This window comes from Phyllobates terribilis, unplaced genomic scaffold, assembly GCF_046119375.1.
Source record: "Phyllobates terribilis strain yellow unplaced genomic scaffold, ASM4611937v1 Scaffold_13__5_contigs__length_258822181, whole genome shotgun sequence".
Classification (NCBI taxonomy): domain Eukaryota; kingdom Metazoa; phylum Chordata; class Amphibia; order Anura; family Dendrobatidae; genus Phyllobates; species Phyllobates terribilis.
The window spans coordinates 26,554,346-26,575,553 of record NW_027362773.1 but is presented as its reverse complement, the minus strand read 5'-3'; the positions used below and the strand labels follow the sequence as shown (position 1 = coordinate 26,575,553).

Genomic DNA, 21,208 nt, shown 5'->3' with positions numbered 1-21,208 from the left:
TGCCAGGTATTAGGACTTGGATCTCGTTTATCAAAACTAGAATAGCAACCAATCAGAGAGCAGCTTTCATTTCTTAAACTGCCCTAGTACAATAAGAGCTGCTCTGTGATTGGTTGCTACCGGTAGATTTTAGATACATCTCCGCCAATAGGTCTAGTACATATAAAAGCTGGATCCTGATTGGCCTCTAGAGGCAACCAGTGTCCATCACTGGCCGTGCTCCTGACCCCGAGCCGGGCATTGTGCTGTGCGCTGTCACCCCGCGCTCACTTCTTGTTGTACAGCTCCTCCATCCGGTGCCATATTGCCGCCGTCTCAGGCGTTGAGCTCTGACTCTGCTGCTGCTGTAAGAAGCCGGTCACGTCCCTCATTTCTCCGAATCAAAGTCAATCTCCTAAGAGTAAAAACAAAAGCGTGCAGGAAACACCGGCCGCCACTACCGGAAGTGTCAGAGCAAGCTGCACACTCACTTCCGTCAAGATGCGACAATCAAAGTCGTAAAGCATCAGCGTGAAACTACATTTCCCGGCGTCCTCGGAGCCATAGTAACTGTTACTATGCAAAATTGGAGCGAACTTCTGGTAACTACAAAGGCCGTCACGGGACAAACTACATGAGTGTTTCGCGTGTGCTTTCTGCTTTGTGGCACCACATATACAGTGTGCGGTATACAGTGCAGTATACAGTGTGCGGCATACAGTGTGCAGTATACAGTGTGCAGTATACAGTGCGGCATACAGTGTGCAGTATACATTGTGCGGCATACTGTGCAGTATATGGTGTGCAGTATACAGTGTGCAGTATAAAGTGTTCGGTATACAGTGCAGTGTGCAGCATACAGTGTGCAGTATACAGTGTGCAGTATACAGTGCGGCATACAGTGTGCAGTATACATTGTGCGGCATACTGTGCAGTATATGGTGTGCAGTATACAGTGCAGTATACAGTGTGCGGCATACAGTGTGCAGTATACAGTGCGGCATACAGTGTGCAGTATACAGTGTGCAGTATACAGTGCGGCATACAGTGTGCAGTATACAGTGTGCAGTATACAGTGCAGTATACAGTGTGCGGCATACAGTGTGCAGTATACAGTGCGGCATACAGTGTGCAGTATACAGTGTGCAGTATACAGTGCAGTATACAGTGTGCGGCATACAGTGTGCAGTATACAGTGTGCAGTATACAGTGCGGCATACAGTGTGCAGTATACATTGTGCGGCATACTGTGCAGTATATGGTGTGCAGTATACAGTGTGCAGTATAAAGTGTTCGGTATACAGTGCAGTGTGCAGCATACAGTGTTCAGTATACAGTGTGCAGTATACAGTGTGTGATATACAGCGTGTGGCATACAGTGTGCAGTATACAGTGTGCAGCATACAATGTGTAATATACATTGTGCGGCATACAGTGTGCAGTTTATGGTGTGCGGTATACAGTGTAGTGTGCGGCATACAGTGTGCAGTATACATTGTGCGGCATACAGTGTAGTGTGCGGCATACAGTGTGCAGTATACAGTGCGGCATACAGTGCAGTGTGCAGTATAAGGTGTTCAGTATACAGTGCAGTGTGCGGTATACAGTGTGCAGTATACATTGTGCGGCATACAGTGTGCAGTATACATTGTGCGGCATACAGTGCAGTGTGCAGTATATGGTGTGCGGTATACAGTGTAGTGTGCGGCATACAGTGTGCAGTATACATTGTGCGGCATACAGTGTAGTGTGCGGCATACAGTGTGCAGTATACAGTGCGGCATACAGTGCAGCGTGCAGTATAAGGTGTTCAGTATACAGTGCAGTGTGCGGTATACAGTGTGCAGTATACATTGTGCGGCATACAGTGTGCAGTATACATTGTGCGGCATACAGTGCAGTATACAGTGTGCAGTATACGGTGTGTGGCATACAGTGTGCAGTATAAAGTGTTCGGTATACAGTGCAGTGTGCGGCATACAGTGTGCAGTATACAATGCGGCCTACAGTGTGCAGTATACATTGTGCGGCATACAGTGCAGTATACAGTGTGCAGTATACAGTGTGCGGCATACAGTGTGCAGTATTCATTGTGCGGCATACAGTGTACAGTATACATTGCGGCATACAGTGTGCAGTATACATTGTGTGGCATACAGTGCAGTATATAGTGTGCGGCATACAGTGTGCAGTATACAGTGTGTGGCATACAGTTTGCAGTATACAGTGTGCAGTATATGGTGTGCAGTATACAGTGTGCAGTATACATTGTGCGGCATACAGTGTGCAGTATACATTGTGCGGCATACAGTTTGCAGTATACAGTGTGCAGTATATGGTGTGCAGTATACAGTGTGCAGTATACATTGTGCGGCATACAGTTTGCAGTATACAGTGTGCAATATATGGTGTGCAGTATACAGTGTGCAGTATACAGTGTGCGGCATACAGTGCAGTATACAGTGTGCAGTATATGGTGGGCGGTATACAGTGTAGTGTGCGGCATACATTGTGCGGCATACAGTGTGCAGTATACAGTGTGCGGCATACAGTGTGGTATACATTGTGCGGCATACAGTGTGCAGTATACAGTGTGCGGCATACAGTGCGGCATACTGTGTGCAGCATACAGTGTGCAGTATACATTGTGCGGCATACAGTGTGCAGTATACAGTGTGCAGTATACAGTGTGCGACATACAGTGCAGTATACAGTGTGCAGTATATGGTGTGCGGTATACAGTGTAGTGTGCGGCATACATTGTGCGGCATACAGTGTGCAGTATACAGTGTGGTATACAGTGTGCAGTATACATTGTGCGGTATACATTGTGCGGTATACAGTGCAGTGTGCGGTATATAGTGTGCGGCATACAGTGTGGTATACAGTGTGCAGTGTACAGTGTGTGGTATATAGTGTGCGGCATACAGTGTGCAGTATACAGTGTGCAGAATACCGTGTGCGGCATAACAGTGTACAGTATACATTGTGCAGTATACAGTGCAGTGTGCGGCATACAATGTGCGGTATACAGTGTGCAGTATACAGTGCAGTGTGCGGCATACTGTGTGCGGCATACAATGTGCAGTATACAGTGTGTGGTATACAGTGTGCGGCATACAGTGTGTGGTATACAGTGTGCGGCATACATTGTGCAGTATACATTGTGCGGCATACAGTGTGTGGTATACAGTGTGCAGTATACAGTGTGTGGTATACAGTGTGTGGTATACAGTGTGTGGTATACAGTGTGCGGCATACATTGTGCAGTATACATTGTGCGGCATACAGTGTGCAGTATACAGTGTGCAGTATACAGTGTGTGGTATACAGTGTGCAGTATACAGTGTGTGGTATACAGTGTGCGGCATACATTGTGTGCGGTATACAGTGTGCAGTATACAGTGTGTGGTATACAGTGTGCAGTTTACAGTGTGCGGTATACAGTGTGCAGCATACATTGTGCGGCATACAGTGTGGTATACATTGTGCGGCATACAGTGTGGTATACAGTGTGCAGTATACAGTGTGTGGTATACAGTGTGCAGAATACAGTGTGCAGTATACCGTGTGCAGAATACTGTGTGCAGTATACAGTGTGCAGAATACAGTGTGTGGCATACAGTGTGCAGTATACAGCGTGCAGAATACAGTGTGCAGAATACAGTGTGTGGCATACAGTGTGCAGTATACAGTGCAGAATACAGTGTGTGGCATACAGTGTGCAGTATACAGTGTGTGGCATACAGTGTGCGGTATACAGTGTGCAGTATACAGTGTGTGTCATACAGTGTGCAGCATACAGTGTGTGGTATACAGTGTGCAGTATACAGTGTGTGGTATACAGTGTGCGGCATACATTGTGCAGTATACAGTGCAGTGTGCGGCATACAGTGTGGTATACAGTGTGTGGTATACAGTGTGCAGTATACAGTGTGTGGTATACAGTGTGCGGCATACATTGTGCGGCATACAGTGTGCGGTATACAGTGTGTGGTATACAGTGTGCAGTATACAGTGTGCAGTATACCGTGTGCAGAATACAGTGTGCAGTATACAGTGTGCAGAATACAGTGTGTGGAATACAGTGTGCAGTATACAGCGTGCAGTATACAGTGTGCAGAATACAGTGTGTGGCATACAGTGTGCAGTATACAGCGTGCGGCATACAGTGTGCAGAATACAGTGTGCGGCATACAGTGTGCAGCATACAATGTGCAGTATACAGTGTGTGGCATACAGTGTGCGGTATACAGTGTGCAGTATACAGTGTGCAGCATACAGTGTGCGGTATACAGCGTGCAGTATACATTGTGCAGTATACAGTGCAGTGTGCGGCATACAGTGTGGTATACAGTGTGCAGTATACAGTGTGTGGTATACAGTGTGGTATACAGTGTGCGGCATACATTGTGCGGCATACAGTGTGCAGTATACAGTGTGCAGTATACAGTGTGTGGTATACAGTGTGTGGTATACAGTGTGCGGCATACATTGTGCAGTATACAGTGTGCGGCATACATTATGCGGCATACAGTGTGCAGTATACAGTGTATGGTATACAGTGTGCAGTATACCGTCTGCAGAATACAGTGTGCAGAATACAGTGTGTGGCATACAGTATGTGGCATACAGTGTGCAGAATACAGTGTGTGGCATACAGTGTGCGGCATACAGTGTGCAGTATACAGTGTGCGGTATACAGTGTGCAGAATACAGTGTGCGGCATACAGTATGTGGCATACAGTGTGCAGTATACAGTGTGTGGCATACAGTGTGCGGAATACAGTGTGTGGCATACAGTGTGCAGTATACACAGTGCAGAATACAGTGTGCGGCATACAGTGTGCAGTATACAGTGTGTGGCATACAGTGTGCAGTATACAGTGTGCAGAATACAGTGTGCGGTATACAGTGTGTGGTATACAGTGTAGTGTGCAGTATACAGTGTGCGGCATACAGTGTGCAGTATACAGTGTGCGGTATACAGTGTGCAGTATACAGTGTGCGGTATACAGTGTGCGGCATACAGTGTGCGGCATACAGTGTGCGGCATACAGTGCAGTATACAGTGTGCAGTATACAGTGTGCGGTATACAATGTAGTGTGCAGTATACAGTGTGCAGTATACAGTGTGCAGAATACAGTGTGCGGCATACAGTGCGGTATACAGTGTGCAGTATACACAGTGCAGAATACAGTGTGCGGCATACAGTGTGCGGCATACAGTGTGCGGCATACAGTGTGCGGCATACAGTGTGTGGTATACAGTGTAGTGTGCAGTATACAGTGTGCAGTATACAGTGTGCAGAATACAGTGTGCGGCATACAGTGTGCGGCACACAGTGTGCGGCACACAGTGTGCAGTATACAGTGTGCGGCATACAGTGTGCGGTATACAGTGTGCGGTATACAGTGTGTGGCATACAGTGTGCGGTATACAGTGTGTGGTATACAGTGTGCAGTATACTGTGTGCGGCATACAGTGTGCGGTATACAGTGTGCAGTATACAGTGTGTGGCATACAGTGTGAGGCATACAGTGTGTGGCATACAATGTGCGGTATACAGTGTGCAGTATACAGTGTGTGGCATACAGTATGAGGCATACAGTGTGCACTATACAGTGTGCAGTATACAGTGTGTGGCATACAGTATGAGGCATACAGTGTGCACTATACAGTGTGCAGTATACTGTGTGCGGCATACAGTGTGCGGTATACAGTGTGCAGTATACAGTGTGCGGTATACAGTGTGCGGTATACAGTGTGCGGCATACAGTGTGCGGCATACAGTGTGCGGTATACAGTGTGCAGTATACAGTGTGTGGCATACAGTGTGCGGTATACAGTGTGTGGTATACAGTGTGCAGTATACAGTGCGTGGCATACAGTGTGCGGTATACAGTGTGTGGTATACAGTGTGCGGTATCCAGTGTGTGGCATACATTGTGCGGTATACAGTGTGTGGTATACCGTGTGCAGTATACAGTGTGCGGCATACAGTGTGCGGTATACAGTGTGCAGTATACAGTGTGCGGCATACAGTGTGCAGTATACAGTGTGTGATATACAGTGTACAGTATACAGTGTGCGGTATACAGTGTGTGGTATACCGTGTGCAGTATACAGTGTGTGGCATACAGTGTGTGGCATACAGTGTGCGGTATACAGTGTGCGTCATACAGTGTGCGGCATACAGTGTGTGATATACAGTGTGCAGTATACAGTGTGTGGTATACCGTGTGCAGTATACAGTGTGTGGCATACAGTGTGCGGTATACAGTGTGCAGTATACAGTGTGCGTCATACAGTGTGCGGTATATAGTGTGCGGTATACAGTGTGTGATATACAGTGTGCAATATACAGTGTGTGGCATACAGTGTGCTGTATACAGTGTGTGGCATGCAGTGTGTGGCATGCAGTGTGCGGCATACAGTGTGCGGCATACAGTGTGCGGTATACAGTGTGTGGTATACAGCGTGCAGTAGACAGTGTGTGGCATACAGTGTGTGGCATACAGTGTGCAGCATACAGTGTGCAGTATACAGTGTGCAGTATACAGTGTGTGGCATACAGTGTGCAGCATACAGTGTGCAGTATACAGTGTGTGATATACAGTGTGCAGTATACAGTGTGCAGTATACAGTGTGTGGCACACAGTGTGTGGCATACAGTGTGCGGCATACAGTGTGCAGTATACAGTGTGCGGCATACAGTGTGCGGCATACAGTGTGCGGTATACAGTGTGCGGCATACAGTGTGCGGCATACAGTGTGTGGCATACAGTGTGCGGTATACAGTGTGTGGTATACAGTGTGCGGTATACTGTGTGCGGCATACAGTGTGCGGTATACAGTGTGTGGCATACAGTGTGTGGCATACAGTGTGTGGCATACAATGTGCAGTATACAGTGTGTGGCATACAGTATGAGGCATACAGTGTGCACTATACAGTGTGCAGTATACTGTGTGCGGCATACAGTGTGTGGCATACAGTGTGCGGTATACAGTGTGCAGTATACAGTGTGCGGTATACAGTGTGCGGCATACAGTGTGCGGCATACAGTGTGCGGCATACAGTGTGCGGCATACAGTGTGCGGTATACAGTGTGCAGTATACAGTGTGTGGCATACAGTGTGCGGTATACAGTGTGTGGTATACAGTGTGCAGTATACAGTGTGTGGCATACAGTGTGCGGTATACAGTGTGTGGTATACAGTGTGCGGTATCCAGTGTGTGGCATACATTGTGCGGTATACAGTGTGTGGTATACCGTGTGCAGTATACAGTGTGCGGCATACAGTGTGCAGTATACAGTGTGTGATATACAGTGTACAGTATACAGTGTGCGGTATACAGTGTGTGGTATACCGTGTGCAGTATACAGTGTGTGGCATACAGTGTGCGGTATACAGTGTGCGGCATACAGTGTGCGGCATACAGTGTGCGGCATACAGTGTGCGGTATACAGTGTGTGATATACAGTGTGCAGTATACAGTGTGTGGTATACCGTGTGCAGTATACAGTGTGTGGCATACAGTGTGCGGTATACAGTGTGCAGTATACAGTGTGCGTCATACAGTGTGCGTCATACAGTGTGCGGTATATAGTGTGCGGTATACAGTGTGTGATATACAGTGTGCAGTATACAGTGTGTGGCATACAGTGTGCGGCATACAGTGTGCGGCATACAGTGTGCGGTATACAGTGTGCGGTATACAGTGTGTGGCATACAGTGTGCGGTATACAGTGTGCAGTATACAGTGTGCGTCATACAGTGTGTGGCATACAGTGTGCGGTATACAGTGTGCAGTATACAGTGTGCGTCATACAGTGTGCGTCATACAGTGTGCGGTATATAGTGTGCGGTATACAGTGTGTGATATACAGTGTGCAGTAGACAGTGTGTGGCATACAGTGTGTGGCATACAGTGTGCAGCATACAGTGTGCAGTATACAGTGTGCGGTATACAGTGTGCAGTATACAGTGTGCAGTATACAGTGTGTGGCATACAGTGTGCAGCATACAGTGTGCAGTATACAGTGTGCAGTATACAGTGTGCGGCATACAGTGTGCGGTATACAGTGTGCGGTATACAGTGTGTGATATACAGTGTGCAGTATACAGTGTGTGGCATACAGTGTGTGGCATACAGTGTGCGGCATACAGTGTGCAGTATACAGTGTGCAGCATACAGTGTGCGGTATACAGTGTGCGGTGTACAGTGTGCAGTATACAGTGTGTGGCATACAGTGTGCGGCATACAGTGTGCAGTATACAGTGTGCGGTATACAGTGTGCGGTGTACAGTGTGCAGTATACAGTGTGCGGCGTACAGTGTGCGGCATACAGTGTGCGGTATACAGTGTGCAGTATACAGTGTGCAGTATACAGTGTGTGGCATACAGTGTGCAGCATACAGTGTGCAGTATACAGTGTGCAGTATACAGTGTGCGGCATACAGTGTGCGGTATACAGTGTGCGGTATACAGTGTGTGATATACAGTGTGCAGTATACAGTGTGTGGCATGCAGTGTGTGGCATGCAGTGTGCGGCATACAGTGTGCGGCATACAGTGTGCGGTATACAGTGTGTGGTATACAGCGTGCAGTAGACAGTGTGTGGCATACAGTGTGTGGCATACAGTGTGCAGCATACAGTGTGCAGTATACAGTGTGCAGTATACAGTGTGTGGCATACAGTGTGCAGCATACAGTGTGCAGTATACAGTGTGTGATATACAGTGTGCAGTATACAGTGTGCAGTATACAGTGTGTGGCACACAGTGTGTGGCATACAGTGTGCGGCATACAGTGTGCAGTATACAGTGTGCGGCATACAGTGTGCGGCATACAGTGTGCGGTATACAGTGTGCGGTATACAGTGTGCGGTATACAGTGTGCGGCATACAGTGTGTGGCATACAGTGTGCGGTATACAGTGTGTGGTATACAGTGTGCGGTATACTGTGTGCGGCATACAGTGTGCGGTATACAGTGTGTGGCATACAGTGTGTGGCATACAGTGTGTGGCATACAATGTGCAGTATACAGTGTGTGGCATACAGTATGAGGCATACAGTGTGCACTATACAGTGTGCAGTATACTGTGTGCGGCATACAGTGTGTGGCATACAGTGTGCGGTATACAGTGTGCAGTATACAGTGTGCGGTATACAGTGTGCGGCATACAGTGTGCGGCATACAGTGTGCGGCATACAGTGTGCGGCATACAGTGTGCGGTATACAGTGTGCAGTATACAGTGTGTGGCATACAGTGTGCGGTATACAGTGTGTGGTATACAGTGTGCAGTATACAGTGTGTGGCATACAGTGTGCGGTATACAGTGTGTGGTATACAGTGTGCGGTATCCAGTGTGTGGCATACATTGTGCGGTATACAGTGTGTGGTATACCGTGTGCAGTATACAGTGTGCGGCATACAGTGTGCAGTATACAGTGTGTGATATACAGTGTACAGTATACAGTGTGCGGTATACAGTGTGTGGTATACCGTGTGCAGTATACAGTGTGTGGCATACAGTGTGCGGTATACAGTGTGCGGCATACAGTGTGCGGCATACAGTGTGCGGCATACAGTGTGCGGTATACAGTGTGTGATATACAGTGTGCAGTATACAGTGTGTGGTATACCGTGTGCAGTATACAGTGTGTGGCATACAGTGTGCGGTATACAGTGTGCAATATACAGTGTGCGTCATACAGTGTGCGTCATACAGTGTGCGGTATATAGTGTGCGGTATACAGTGTGTGATATACAGTGTGCAGTATACAGTGTGTGGCATACAGTGTGCGGCATACAGTGTGCGGCATACAGTGTGCGGTATACAGTGTGCGGTATACAGTGTGTGGCATACAGTGTGCGGTATACAGTGTGCAGTATACAGTGTGCGTCATACAGTGTGTGGCATACAGTGTGCGGTATACAGTGTGCAGTATACAGTGTGCGTCATACAGTGTGCGTCATACAGTGTGCGGTATATAGTGTGCGGTATACAGTGTGTGATATACAGTGTGCAGTAGACAGTGTGTGGCATACAGTGTGTGGCATACAGTGTGCAGCATACAGTGTGCAGTATACAGTGTGCGGTATACAGTGTGCAGTATACAGTGTGCAGTATACAGTGTGTGGCATACAGTGTGCAGCATACAGTGTGCAGTATACAGTGTGCAGTATACAGTGTGCGGCATACAGTGTGCGGTATACAGTGTGCGGTATACAGTGTGTGATATACAGTGTGCAGTATACAGTGTGTGGCATACAGTGTGTGGCATACAGTGTGCGGCATACAGTGTGCAGTATACAGTGTGCAGCATACAGTGTGCGGTATACAGTGTGCGGTGTACAGTGTGCAGTATACAGTGTGTGGCATACAGTGTGCGGCATACAGTGTGCAGTATACAGTGTGCGGCATACAGTGTGCGGTATACAGTGTGCGGTGTACAGTGTGCAGTATACAGTGTGCGGCGTACAGTGTGCGGCATACAGTGTGCGGTATACAGTGTGCGGCATACAGTGTGCAGTATACAGTGCAGTACAGCGGTAGCGGCTGGCCATGACCATGTCATAAAGCCTATTATGTGGGCTGTCATGTGGCAGGAGTGACATTTTATGTGGCACTGTTTTGGGCACTTCCCAGCTTTGCTTCTCCCACTGAGAACCATCAATCTTTTTTTCAACAGGCTAACACAGCACCTGGGTGTGAATGCAATGTATCAGCCTATATACTGTAAATGCATGTTAGTGTTACAGATATGTCCAGGCTCTATGGCATCTCATCGCTTCCAGTAGCACAGAGGTTAATGGAGTCAAGGTTAGAGCTGCCCCCTCCAGACTGACTGCACCAGGAGCCTATGGGCTTTAGTGTATGATGGGAGGACCCAGACAGCTGACACATGACAGCCCAGCACAGGAAACACAACTTTATAGAGCAGAGGCTGGTGTAGGGTCATCTGCTCTGACAGACACTATTATATATGCATGCAGTCAGAGAAAGCAGCAATAGATTCATTTTGCATTTACATTCAGTTTCTTAGTATATATTCTGTGCAGTCTCACAGTGAGAAAATATGGCTTTGCTATGTGTTTCCTACCAACCCTTTAAGAAAATGGTTCTGGTGGCTTCATCATCACAACTATTGAGAGGTAAGAAATGTTAATGAACTAGGTCACGTCTTTATACCGCCCTCTTAATCTTTTAACTCTTTCATCCAGTGCGGAGGATTCATGCAAGCCCATTTCAGCCGATGCCACTTACTGGAAGAAGCAAGATCTCACTATCGAATGGCTGTAAAACTGGGCTTAGCTCATGTCCGAGGCAAGTAATATATACAGTAACGGAGATTGTGTATCCATAGGACATGAATGTATATTACACAAAGTACCAGAATTAATCTCCGCTTTCTCACAGCTGGGTGCGAGCCCATAGCGTTAGGAGCAGCTCTATGTCCATCACGGATGTGGCCAAGAAAATAAAGGACGGCTTCTACCAACATATATTAGTCATGGTTGGTGCTGGAATCAGCACAGACAGTGGGATCCCAGATTTCAGGTAAAGCATGGGTGTAAGATGGAAATCATATACTGATCCCTATAGGCATAGCAGCATCCTATGCTGCACCATATGTTAGCACTATATACTGTAGGTTATGCCTGATCAATATATTTATGAATACTAGCAATTTAAGATTTTGTCTACTGCAGAATGTAAATGATCACTGGATTTATAAAGTGCATAAAATATCAAAATAATTGTAATATTTAAAAAAAAAACATTATATAGAAAGCTCTCCCAGTCTGATTGATGACCATAGATGAAAGACCAGATCAGGTCAAAGATCCCGGCAGATATTTGATGTCTAAATGTCACAGATCAAACATGAACATAAGTTGTTGAGAAAATCTCAATATATGGCCAACTGAAAGGGAATCTGGAAGCAGGATTTCACCCCAAACTATTTATATGTGCATGTAGCTCTTTCAAAGACAAGTCCAGCAATACCTTCACATGACCAGTCTGTTCCTCCATTACTGAGAAATCTAGATTTTAATTGATATGCAAATGAGGCTGAGGGACTATGGTAGATCTGAAGCCTCAGTCACTCCAGCTCGATTTCCCGTCCAGAGCTGCCTCCTCTTGATTGACTGGTGATGACTCCTTTGTCTGAAGTCACACGGCATAGAGGCTGTCGGTCAAGAAGGAGGAGACGGCTCTGGGCGAGGAATAGAGCTGGAGTGATGGAGGCTTCAGATCTACCATAGCTCTGAAGCCTCATTTGGATATCAATTCAAACCCTGATTTCTCAGTAACGGAGGAAAGGACTGTCCATGTAAAAGTATTGCTGGACTTGTCACTAAAAGCGCTGCATGTACATATAAATAGTTTGGGGGTGAAATCCTGCTGACAAATTCCCTATAAAGAGAACCTGTCACTTGCCAAATGTATGTAATTTTTCCCACCAGATTTATAGCCCCTGCCAGGTCTGTGCAAGATGCATTTGATCAACCATTAGTCTTTTATCCCATTTGTTTCTTTCTTGCTCCAGGTCTCCTACTAGTGGACTGTACAGTAAACTGCAGGAGTATTCCCTCCCATATCCTGAAGCTATATTTGATCTCGGCTTTTTTTTACGTGAACCCAAACCCTTCCTGCGTCTGTCCCAAGAGCTGCTCCCGGGACGCCATCATCCCAACTCAGCGCATTACTTTCTGCGTCTGCTACATGACAAAGGAGTATTGCTGCGACTGTACACACAGAACATCGATGGACTGGAGCGAGGTGAGGGGCTATAACCTAGTCATGCAAACCTCTACCCTGGACAGGTAGCATAGAAACCCCGCATTGTGGGTGTCCTGTAAGACGGGGCGCGTATGATGCAGTCAATTGTTTGGACAAAATTTCACCCTTTTTTTTTTCAGTAATACTGATCCTTTATTATTACAAGACAAGAAATCCGCTAGAATGTAGACAAAGGGTCTTTTTATGTCCTCCCACCTTTGTAACATTTTTTGGGATTAGATTAGACTTTAAATGTTGTAGATCAAAGTGTCCATATATTAATATATATTATATTAAAAATTGTCGGTACCCTTCTGTTGAAGTAAGAAAAACCCACGTTTGTCGCTGACATTTTGGAAAGTTCCTTCAACTTCTATCTATCAGTCTGTAGAAAACGGACAGTACAAGGATCGCATCCAAATGCTGTCAGATTTTTCACTCACCCATAGACATGCATTGCCGATTTTGATCCAACAACACAGTGGGGAAAAAAAGTATTTAGTCAGCCAGCAATTGTGAAAGTTCTCCCACTTAAAAAGATGAGAGAGGCCTGTAATTGACATCATAGGTAGACCTCAACTATGAGAGACAAAATGAGGAAACTAATCCTGAAAATAACATTGTCTGATGTGGAAAGAATTTTTTTTTAAATTTTGGTGGAAAATAAGTATTTGATCAATTACAAAAGTTCATCTCAATACTTTGTTATATATCCTTTGTTGGCAATGACAGAGGTCAAACGTTTTCTGTAAGTCTTCACAAGGTTGGCACACACTGTTGCTGGTATGTTGGGCCATTCCTCCATGCAGATCTCCTCTAGAGCAGTGATGTTTTGGGGCTGTCGCTGGGCAACATGGACTTTCAGCTCCCTCCAAAGGTTTTCTATAGGGTTTAGATCTGGAGACTGGCTAGGCCACTCCAGGACCTTAAAATGCTTCTTATGAAGCCACTCCTTCGTTGCCCTGGCGGCGTGCTTGGGATCATTGTCATGCTGAAAGACCCAGCCACGTTTCATCTTCAATGCCCTTGCTGATGGAAGGAGGTTTGCACTCAAACTCTCACAATACATTGTCCCATTCATTCTTTCATGTACACGGATCAGTCGTCCTGGTCCCTTGGCAGAGAAACAGCCCCAAAGCATGATGTTGCCTCCGCCATGCTTCACAGTAGGTATAGTGTTCTTTGGATGCAACTCAGCATTCTTTCTCCTCCAAACATGACAAGTTGTGTTTCTACCAAACAGTTCTACTTTGGTTTCATCTGACCATATGACATTCTCCCAATACTCTTCTGAATCATCCAAATGCTCTCTAGCAAACTTCAGACGGGCCCGGACATGTAATGGCTTAAGCAGGGGACACGTCTGGCACTGCAGGACCTGAGTCCTTGCTGGCGTAGTGTGTTACTGATGGTAGCCTGTGTAACATTGGTCCCAGCTCTCTGCAGGTCATTCACTAGGTCCCCCCGTGTGGTTCTGGGATTTTTGCTCACCGTTCTTGAGATCATTTTGACCCCAGGGGCTGAGATCTTGTGTGGAGCCCCAGATTGAGGGAGATTATCAGTGGTCTTGTATGTCTTCCATTTTCTAATTATTGCTCCCACAGTTGATTTCTTCACACCAAGCAGCTTGCCTATTGCAGATTCTGTCTTCCCAGCCTGGTGCAGGGCTACAATTTTGTTTCTGGTGTCCTTCAACAGCTCTTTGGTCTTCACCATGGTGGAGTTTGGAGTGTGACTGAGGTTGCAGACAGGTGTCTTTTATACTGATAATAAGTTCAAACAGGTGCCAGTACTACAGGTAATGAGTGGAGGACAGAGGAGCCTCTTAAAGAAGAAGTTACAGGTCTGTGAGAGCCAGAAATCTTGCTTGTTTGTAGGTGACCAAATACTTATTTTCCACCAAAATTTGAAAAAAATTTCTTTCCAAATCAGACAATGTGATTTTCAGGATTTGTTTCCTCATTTTGTCTCTCATAGTTGAGGTCTACCTATGATGTCAATTACAGGCCTCTCTCATCTTTTTAAGTGGGAGAACTTGCACAATTGGAGGCTGACTAAATACTTTTTTCCCCACTGTATCTAACAATTGTCCGTGATTTTGCAAGGACCACTTGGTTTGAAGAAAAAATTTGCCATGTGAATAGCCTCATAGAGTCTCATAGAGGTACGAGTGCTATCCGTGAAAAAAAATGGATAGCGCTTGTACGGGAATAACTGACGTGTGAATGAGGCCTAACTCTCTATAAGACTTCTGCACCCGTCCACAGGTATTTTGGCCCACTCCTTATGAGCAAATTACTCTGGCTGGCTCATCTACGTTCCCATGATGAGCTTTGGTGAGTTTTTTGATGTTTCAGAATTTCCTCACCATTTCTGTGCTTAATTTGTAAATTAGGGTACTTCCCGTATTTTGAGGACTATAAGACGCAGCGGACTATAAGACGCACCTCATGTTTTGGGGTGAAAAATAGGGAAAACAAATGTTTTAAATAAAATGGTGGTGAGTCGTATAGTCCATTTTAACAGTAGCTTTCGGTGGCCATTTTCCCGGAGCCCGCCGCAGAGAAATCATTGGAAAACTGCACTTTGCGCACTGGCGTTGACATCCTATGAGAGCCCAGGACTCGCAGCATGGCCCCACTCCTGCCGCTGCCGGCCTCCTGAAGCAGCGACCCTGCCTCCTGTGACCCTACTCCACCGCAACCACCCCTCAGTAAGCTCACTTTAGATTATAAGACGCTCCCTCATTTTCCTCCCAAATTTGGAAGAAAAAAGTGCGTCTTATAATCTGAAAAATATGGTACATTTTTATCAATGTGTGTTTGAATGTATGCGTTTTTATCGTGTTTTCATTGCATTTTTGACTCTTGTTGCTGTTTAAATAAAGCTGCTTTGTTTTTGATACTTCTGGTATTTGGTTTTGACAAAACTTTATTGATGCAGTCATGTTCGTATTACATGCGTTTTTGATGCATATCTGCTGCGGAAACACACTACAAATTCGAAAGCGTTTTTTAGCTGAGGATTTTTCACATCTAATGCAAGTCTATGGGGAAAATCTGCACGTAAAACTCAGCGTACCCACAAGAGAAATTGACATGTTGTGGATTTGAAACACGCACCGCAGGTCAGTTTGCACTGAGTATAAAAAAAGCACAGTGAGCGTGAGATTTCTATAAATCCCATCCTCTCTGCCGAAACTGAGAGATGCTGCGTTTTTGATGCAGCAAAAATACGCAGCATTAAAAGCTCATCGTGGGCGCACAGGCCTGAAGGACGCCTTTGCAGGTTTCAGCTCCTTCGAGAGATGATCAATAGGATTGAGATCAGGGCTGATAGAAGCCACCTCAGAATAGTCCAATGCTTTTCTCTTAGTCATTCTTGGGTGTGTTTGGGCCATTATCCTGATGGAGGATCCATGACTTGCGACTCAGACCAAGCTTTCTGACACTGGGCAGAAAATTGTGTTCCAGAATACCTTGATGGTCTTGAGATTTAATTGTACACTCCTAGAAGCTTTGTGGCTTGTCAATATGCATTTTGGCAAATTCCATCTCTTTTTTTTACGATTTGCTTTCAACAGTGGTTTCCTCCTTGGTCATCTTATATGAAGTCCAGCTTGGATCTTGAATCTCTTTGGAAATTGTTATGGGCTCTTTGGTTGCCATTTGTATTATCCATCTCTTCAATTTGTCATTAACTTTCCTCTTGTGGCCACGTCAGGGAAGATTGTCTACAGTCCCATTGACCTTAAACTTCTGAATCATATCTGCAACTGTAGTAACAGGGACATCAAGCTGTTTGGAGATGATTTTATAGCTTTTACCTTTAACAAGTTCAGGGTTGGACATATCATTGGAGCAACCTATGCAGTCACACAGGGGCCCGAGAGGTAAGGGGGCCCCTTTATACCTCCAAAGCAGTTGGAATTTGGCATTTTGATGAGTGATTGGACTGCAATAAACCTATATATTGTTCCTGCACAGGGGCCCTCTTCTGCCCCTGTCCGCCATTAAACAAGTTTGTCCATAAATTTCTTTCTAATCTCTTGACACAACTTTCTCCTTAGCTTTATTTGGGCCTTGTTCAGAGTGGTACACACCATGATACCAAACAGCACATTGACTACTTTTCACCCTTCAAATAGGCAGAGTGACTGATTACAAGTTACACCTTAGTTTTATATGTTCCTATGGTCAAATAATTTTCAGTCTTTTCTAGGGGTGCCATCATTTTTGTCCAGGCCATTTTCTGTAGTTTTTTTATTTTAATTTTTCTGTTGAACCACAATTCAAAAGCAATGTCTGATTTTTATTAGTTGATATTCAAGTTATTTCAGTGATCATTGTGAGTTTTTCTCACTTTACTGGACGAGTACCAACAATTTTTGTCCATGTGTGTATATTTACTGAACCTCCCATACTACATATCACTGGATTTGACAAAATATCCTATAAATAATCATTGATAACACTATATCTTCAGTTTTGTATTTCAGCTGCAGGTATTCCCGCTGAGAAGTTGGTAGAAGCCCATGGCTCATTTGCATCATCCACATGTACAATGTGCCTCAAAGAGTACCCCGGGGAGACCTTCAGTGTAAGTGGTACTGTGCCCGTTGTGCCGTATGCTGTGGTGGAAATACGGTAATAATAGCCATTTTGTATTCTTTGGGTGTCTCTTATGCAAAACATTTACCTTCGAAATTCTATTTTTCTGTTCTCCTTTATGAACGGGACGGATTTCCCTGCATGATGGGCACAAATGATGCCTGATAGACCTCATTGACCATAATGCGGTCCATCTGGTTTCTGTGATGGTGCTTATGCTTTTACCAGAAAAAATAGAGCAATATACACTATTTCTTCAGTCTTTTATCCACCATAGATACTGATCATTATAGAAATACTAGCCTAGTTGTTCACAGCAACCACAGCGGGCAAACTTAAGGACGTGAGCGACTATGACATAGGTGAAAGTGTGATGGCCACACAACTGAATCAGAGCATCTCCAAACCTGCCAGTCTTGTGGGGCATTCTCATTGCTGTGCAAGTGTTAGAACCTACAAAAGAGGTCTCGGAAAGGTCGTCCTGTGAATTGGTGACCAGGTCATGTCCATCCAAGAATCATTGAGTAGACAAAAGGTTACCACGTCTGGTCTAGTCCCACAGAAGAGTTTCTGTGGTACAAATTGCTGAAAAAGTTAATGCTGGTTGTGGTAGAAAGTTATCAGAACTCACAGCACATCACACCTTGTTGTGTATGGGGCTGAGTAGCCACTGCCCAGTAGGTCTGCCCATACTAACATTGCCCACTCTGAACGTGTCACCATTGAATGTGAACATCAGAACTGGAGCATGGGACAATGGTAGAAGCCGGCGTGGTATGATTTATTATTTATTTATATAGCACCATTGGTTCCATGGTGCTGTACATGTGAAAAAGGGTTACATACAAAATACACATATAAATTACAATGAAGAGAGTAACAATGATAGACTGGTACAGAGGGGCGAGGACCCTGCCCTCGTGGGCTTACAGAATACAGGATGGTGGGGAAGGAGACAGTAGGCTGGGGAGTTGCGGAAGCTCCGGCAGTGGTGAGGCGGCAGTGGAGTTAGTGCAGGCTGTAAGGTTTCTTCAAGAGATGGGTTTTCAGGTTCCATCTGAAAGTTCCCAATGTTGGAGACAATTGGACGTGTTGGGGCATAGGATTCCAGAGGACGTAGGATTCTTGGGAGAAGTCTTGGAGGTGATGGGTTGAGGATAGTATAAGTGTAGAGGAGAGAAAGAGGTCTTTAGAGGACCGGAGATGACATGTTGGATGATATAGCAAGATTAATTCGAAGATTACGGATAGCTTTGTAAGTCAATATTAGTAGTTTGAACTGGATACGTTGGGGAATTGGGAGCCAATGAAGGGATTTGCTGAGGGGAGAAGCAGAGGAGAAAGGTGAATTAGTCGTGCAGCAGAGTTAAGGAGAGACTCGAGGGTTGTGAGACTGTTAGCAGGAAGGCCACAGAGGAGGATATTGCAGTAGTTGAGGTGGGAGATGATGAGGGCATGCACAAGCATTTTAGTATATTCAGAGTTGAGGAAAGATGGATTCTGGAAATATTTTTGAGCTGGAGATGACAGGGGGTGGCGAGAGGTTGGATGTGCGGTATGAAGGGCAGAGTCAAGGGTTACTCCGAGGCGGCGGACTTCCGGTACAGAGGAAAGCGTGATATTTATTGTGATAGACAGATCAGGTAGGGGAGTTAGGTGAGATGGAGGAAAGATAATGAGTTCTGTTTTGTCCACATTGAGATTTAGGAAGCGTAATTAGAAGAAGGAGGATATGGCTGATAGACACTCCGGGATTCTGGCCAACAGAGAGGTGACGTCTGGGCCAGAGAGGTAGATCTCAGTATCATCAGCATATAGATGGTACTGGAAGTCATGGGATTTTGAGTTGTCTCAGACCAAAGGTATAGATTGAGAAGAGAAGGCGATCCAGAACAGAGCCTTGAGGGACACAGACAGAGAGAGGGCGGGATGAGGAGGTAGAATGGGAAAGGGAGACACTAAATGAATCACGTTTTCTTTTTCATGATGTGAAGAGCTAGGTGCTGTGCTTCACTTACCTGGAGAACAGATGGCACCAGTATGTACGGTGGGAAGAAAGCAAGCCAGTGATGGCAGTGTGATTCTCTGGGCAGTGGTCTGCTGGGGTACCCTGGATCTGGGCATCATGTGGATGTTTCTGTGACACATACCCCCCTACTTACACGCTGTTACAGACCGTGTGAATGTCTCTATGGCTCCGGTATGCCTCAGTAGCTGTGGCCTCTTTCAGGAGGCTCATACTCACAACCACATTCTATTAGTGCATGTTCACATGTGCAGGATTTGTTTATGACAAATCAGATGTGTTTTTACTGGATTAAAATCCAAGCAAAATGTTGAAGTCTTAATTTTTGCATTTTTACAGGATGCTGTAATGAAGTCTGAAGACCCTCGCTGTTCAGCTTGTGGTGGTCTCATCAAACCTGACATCGTCTTTTTTGGAGAACAGCTACCTGCCCGATTTTTCCTGCACCTGACCGATTTTCCCAGAGCAGATCTTCTGATTGTCATGGGCACATCACTTGAGGTCATACAGACACAAGAAAAGTATATTGATTTGCTTAGTCCCGATGTACTTATTAGAAATCACACATTAATGGGAACCTGCAAGCTGATTCATGCACAGGCTTCATCATTCCGACTCCTGTTTTACAAACATTATATATATATATATATATATATATTTTCCTCTGAACCGCTGGCATTTCAGAGTAAAAACAGCTGAAAGCGCATCCGAGGTGACTAGTCCAAGAGGCATGTCCCTGCCAGCGTCTCTCCCTCCCCGCTCATATACTGACAGGTCTTTACCTCTGTGTATAAGGAGAGACCTATCATTGTAGCTGAGTGTTTCAGAGTAACATATATATCTTTGTAATGCAGGAGCCGGCCTCTGATTTTGTGGCCTGTGGTTCGGGCAGCATGAATCATATAGATTAGATCAGTGGGCTGAAATCTTCATATTTTATACAACAGTGTTGTACCAGGATAGTTTGCAATCCTATCTATTCTCATACAGATAGAGAAGGGCCATTTCATTGATAGACAAGTAAGCTACCACTATGTTTTATGGGGGAGAGCCTAAAAACTCCTTGCAGATGTTGTCCTTGGTGGGATTTGAACCCAGGACCTCAGCGCTGCAAGGCTGCAGTGCTAACCACTGAGCCAACGTGCAGTGCTAACTACTGAACCACCATGCTGCAGATAGATGTTTAGTCTCATAAAACTCTTCTAAGGAAAGATCAAGTTATTTTAATCTACTTTAAAGCCTGTTTTTATCAAGTATCTAAAACATATCTGATTTTGTAGGTGGAACCTTTTGCCAGCCTGGTGTACGCTGTGCGGAGCTCTACACCACGAGTCCTCATCAATCGGGACCCCGTGGGACATTTTCTGGACAATTCAGATGGGCTCAGTGTAGTAGAGTTAGGAGAGGTCACCAGCGGGGTGAAGAGACTTGTACAACTACTGGGATGGGATCGTGAACTGCAGGAGATAGAAAAAAATAACAAGGTATGTAAAAGGAAAGGACGACATTGTACTATTACAGGTGGTGGGACAGCATCCCTATCACATCACTTTCATATTATTTTCGGCTGCTCTTCTTTGTTTTCCAGAAATTTGTAAGTGAAGACCTTCATCCATGACGGGAATAAACCTGAGGCCAATCTGCTGGGGATTGGATGACATTTCCGGCCGTATTTGTAATGTTCCTGTGAGATATCAGTCACATACATAGTGGGAGGTTGTCTAGGTCTCGGACATTGCTGTCTCTCTCTTATATGTGGGGGGAGATGTAGTTTTGTCCGTTGTGTATTTT

At 45.4% G+C, this 21,208-nt stretch overlaps 2 protein-coding genes across 4 annotated transcripts in view; one reads left to right on the top strand and one right to left on the bottom strand.

Annotated features, from left to right (window-relative positions):
* The window catches only part of PSMD13 (proteasome 26S subunit, non-ATPase 13), a 21,234-nt gene extending 20,730 nt beyond the window's left edge, over positions 1-504 (bottom strand). The window contains exon 1 of the mRNA XM_073657972.1: positions 271-504. Within this exon, the coding sequence (XP_073514073.1) occupies positions 271-371 (101 nt within the window). The 5' untranslated portion in view covers positions 372-504. The remainder of the gene's footprint in view (positions 1-270) is intronic.
* LOC141173665 (NAD-dependent protein deacetylase sirtuin-3-like) lies at positions 461-21,208 on the top strand. 3 transcript variants are annotated; one of them, XM_073657975.1, is made up of 9 exons: positions 461-581; positions 11,056-11,148; positions 11,218-11,320; positions 11,414-11,554; positions 12,549-12,781; positions 17,280-17,380; positions 19,757-19,918; positions 20,698-20,901; positions 21,006-21,208. In XM_073657975.1, the coding sequence occupies exons 2-9, from the start codon at positions 11,073-11,075 to the stop codon at positions 21,033-21,035; spliced, it is 1,050 nt and encodes a 349-aa protein (XP_073514076.1). In that variant the 5' UTR covers positions 461-581; positions 11,056-11,072; the 3' UTR covers positions 21,036-21,208. The 3 variants fall into 3 exon arrangements, 2 of the variants coding, with proteins under 2 accessions (XP_073514076.1, XP_073514074.1); XR_012252650.1 differs by lacking the exon at positions 461-581 and having other exon boundaries at positions 10,892-11,148; positions 19,757-19,938; XM_073657973.1 differs by lacking the exon at positions 461-581 and having other exon boundaries at positions 10,892-11,148.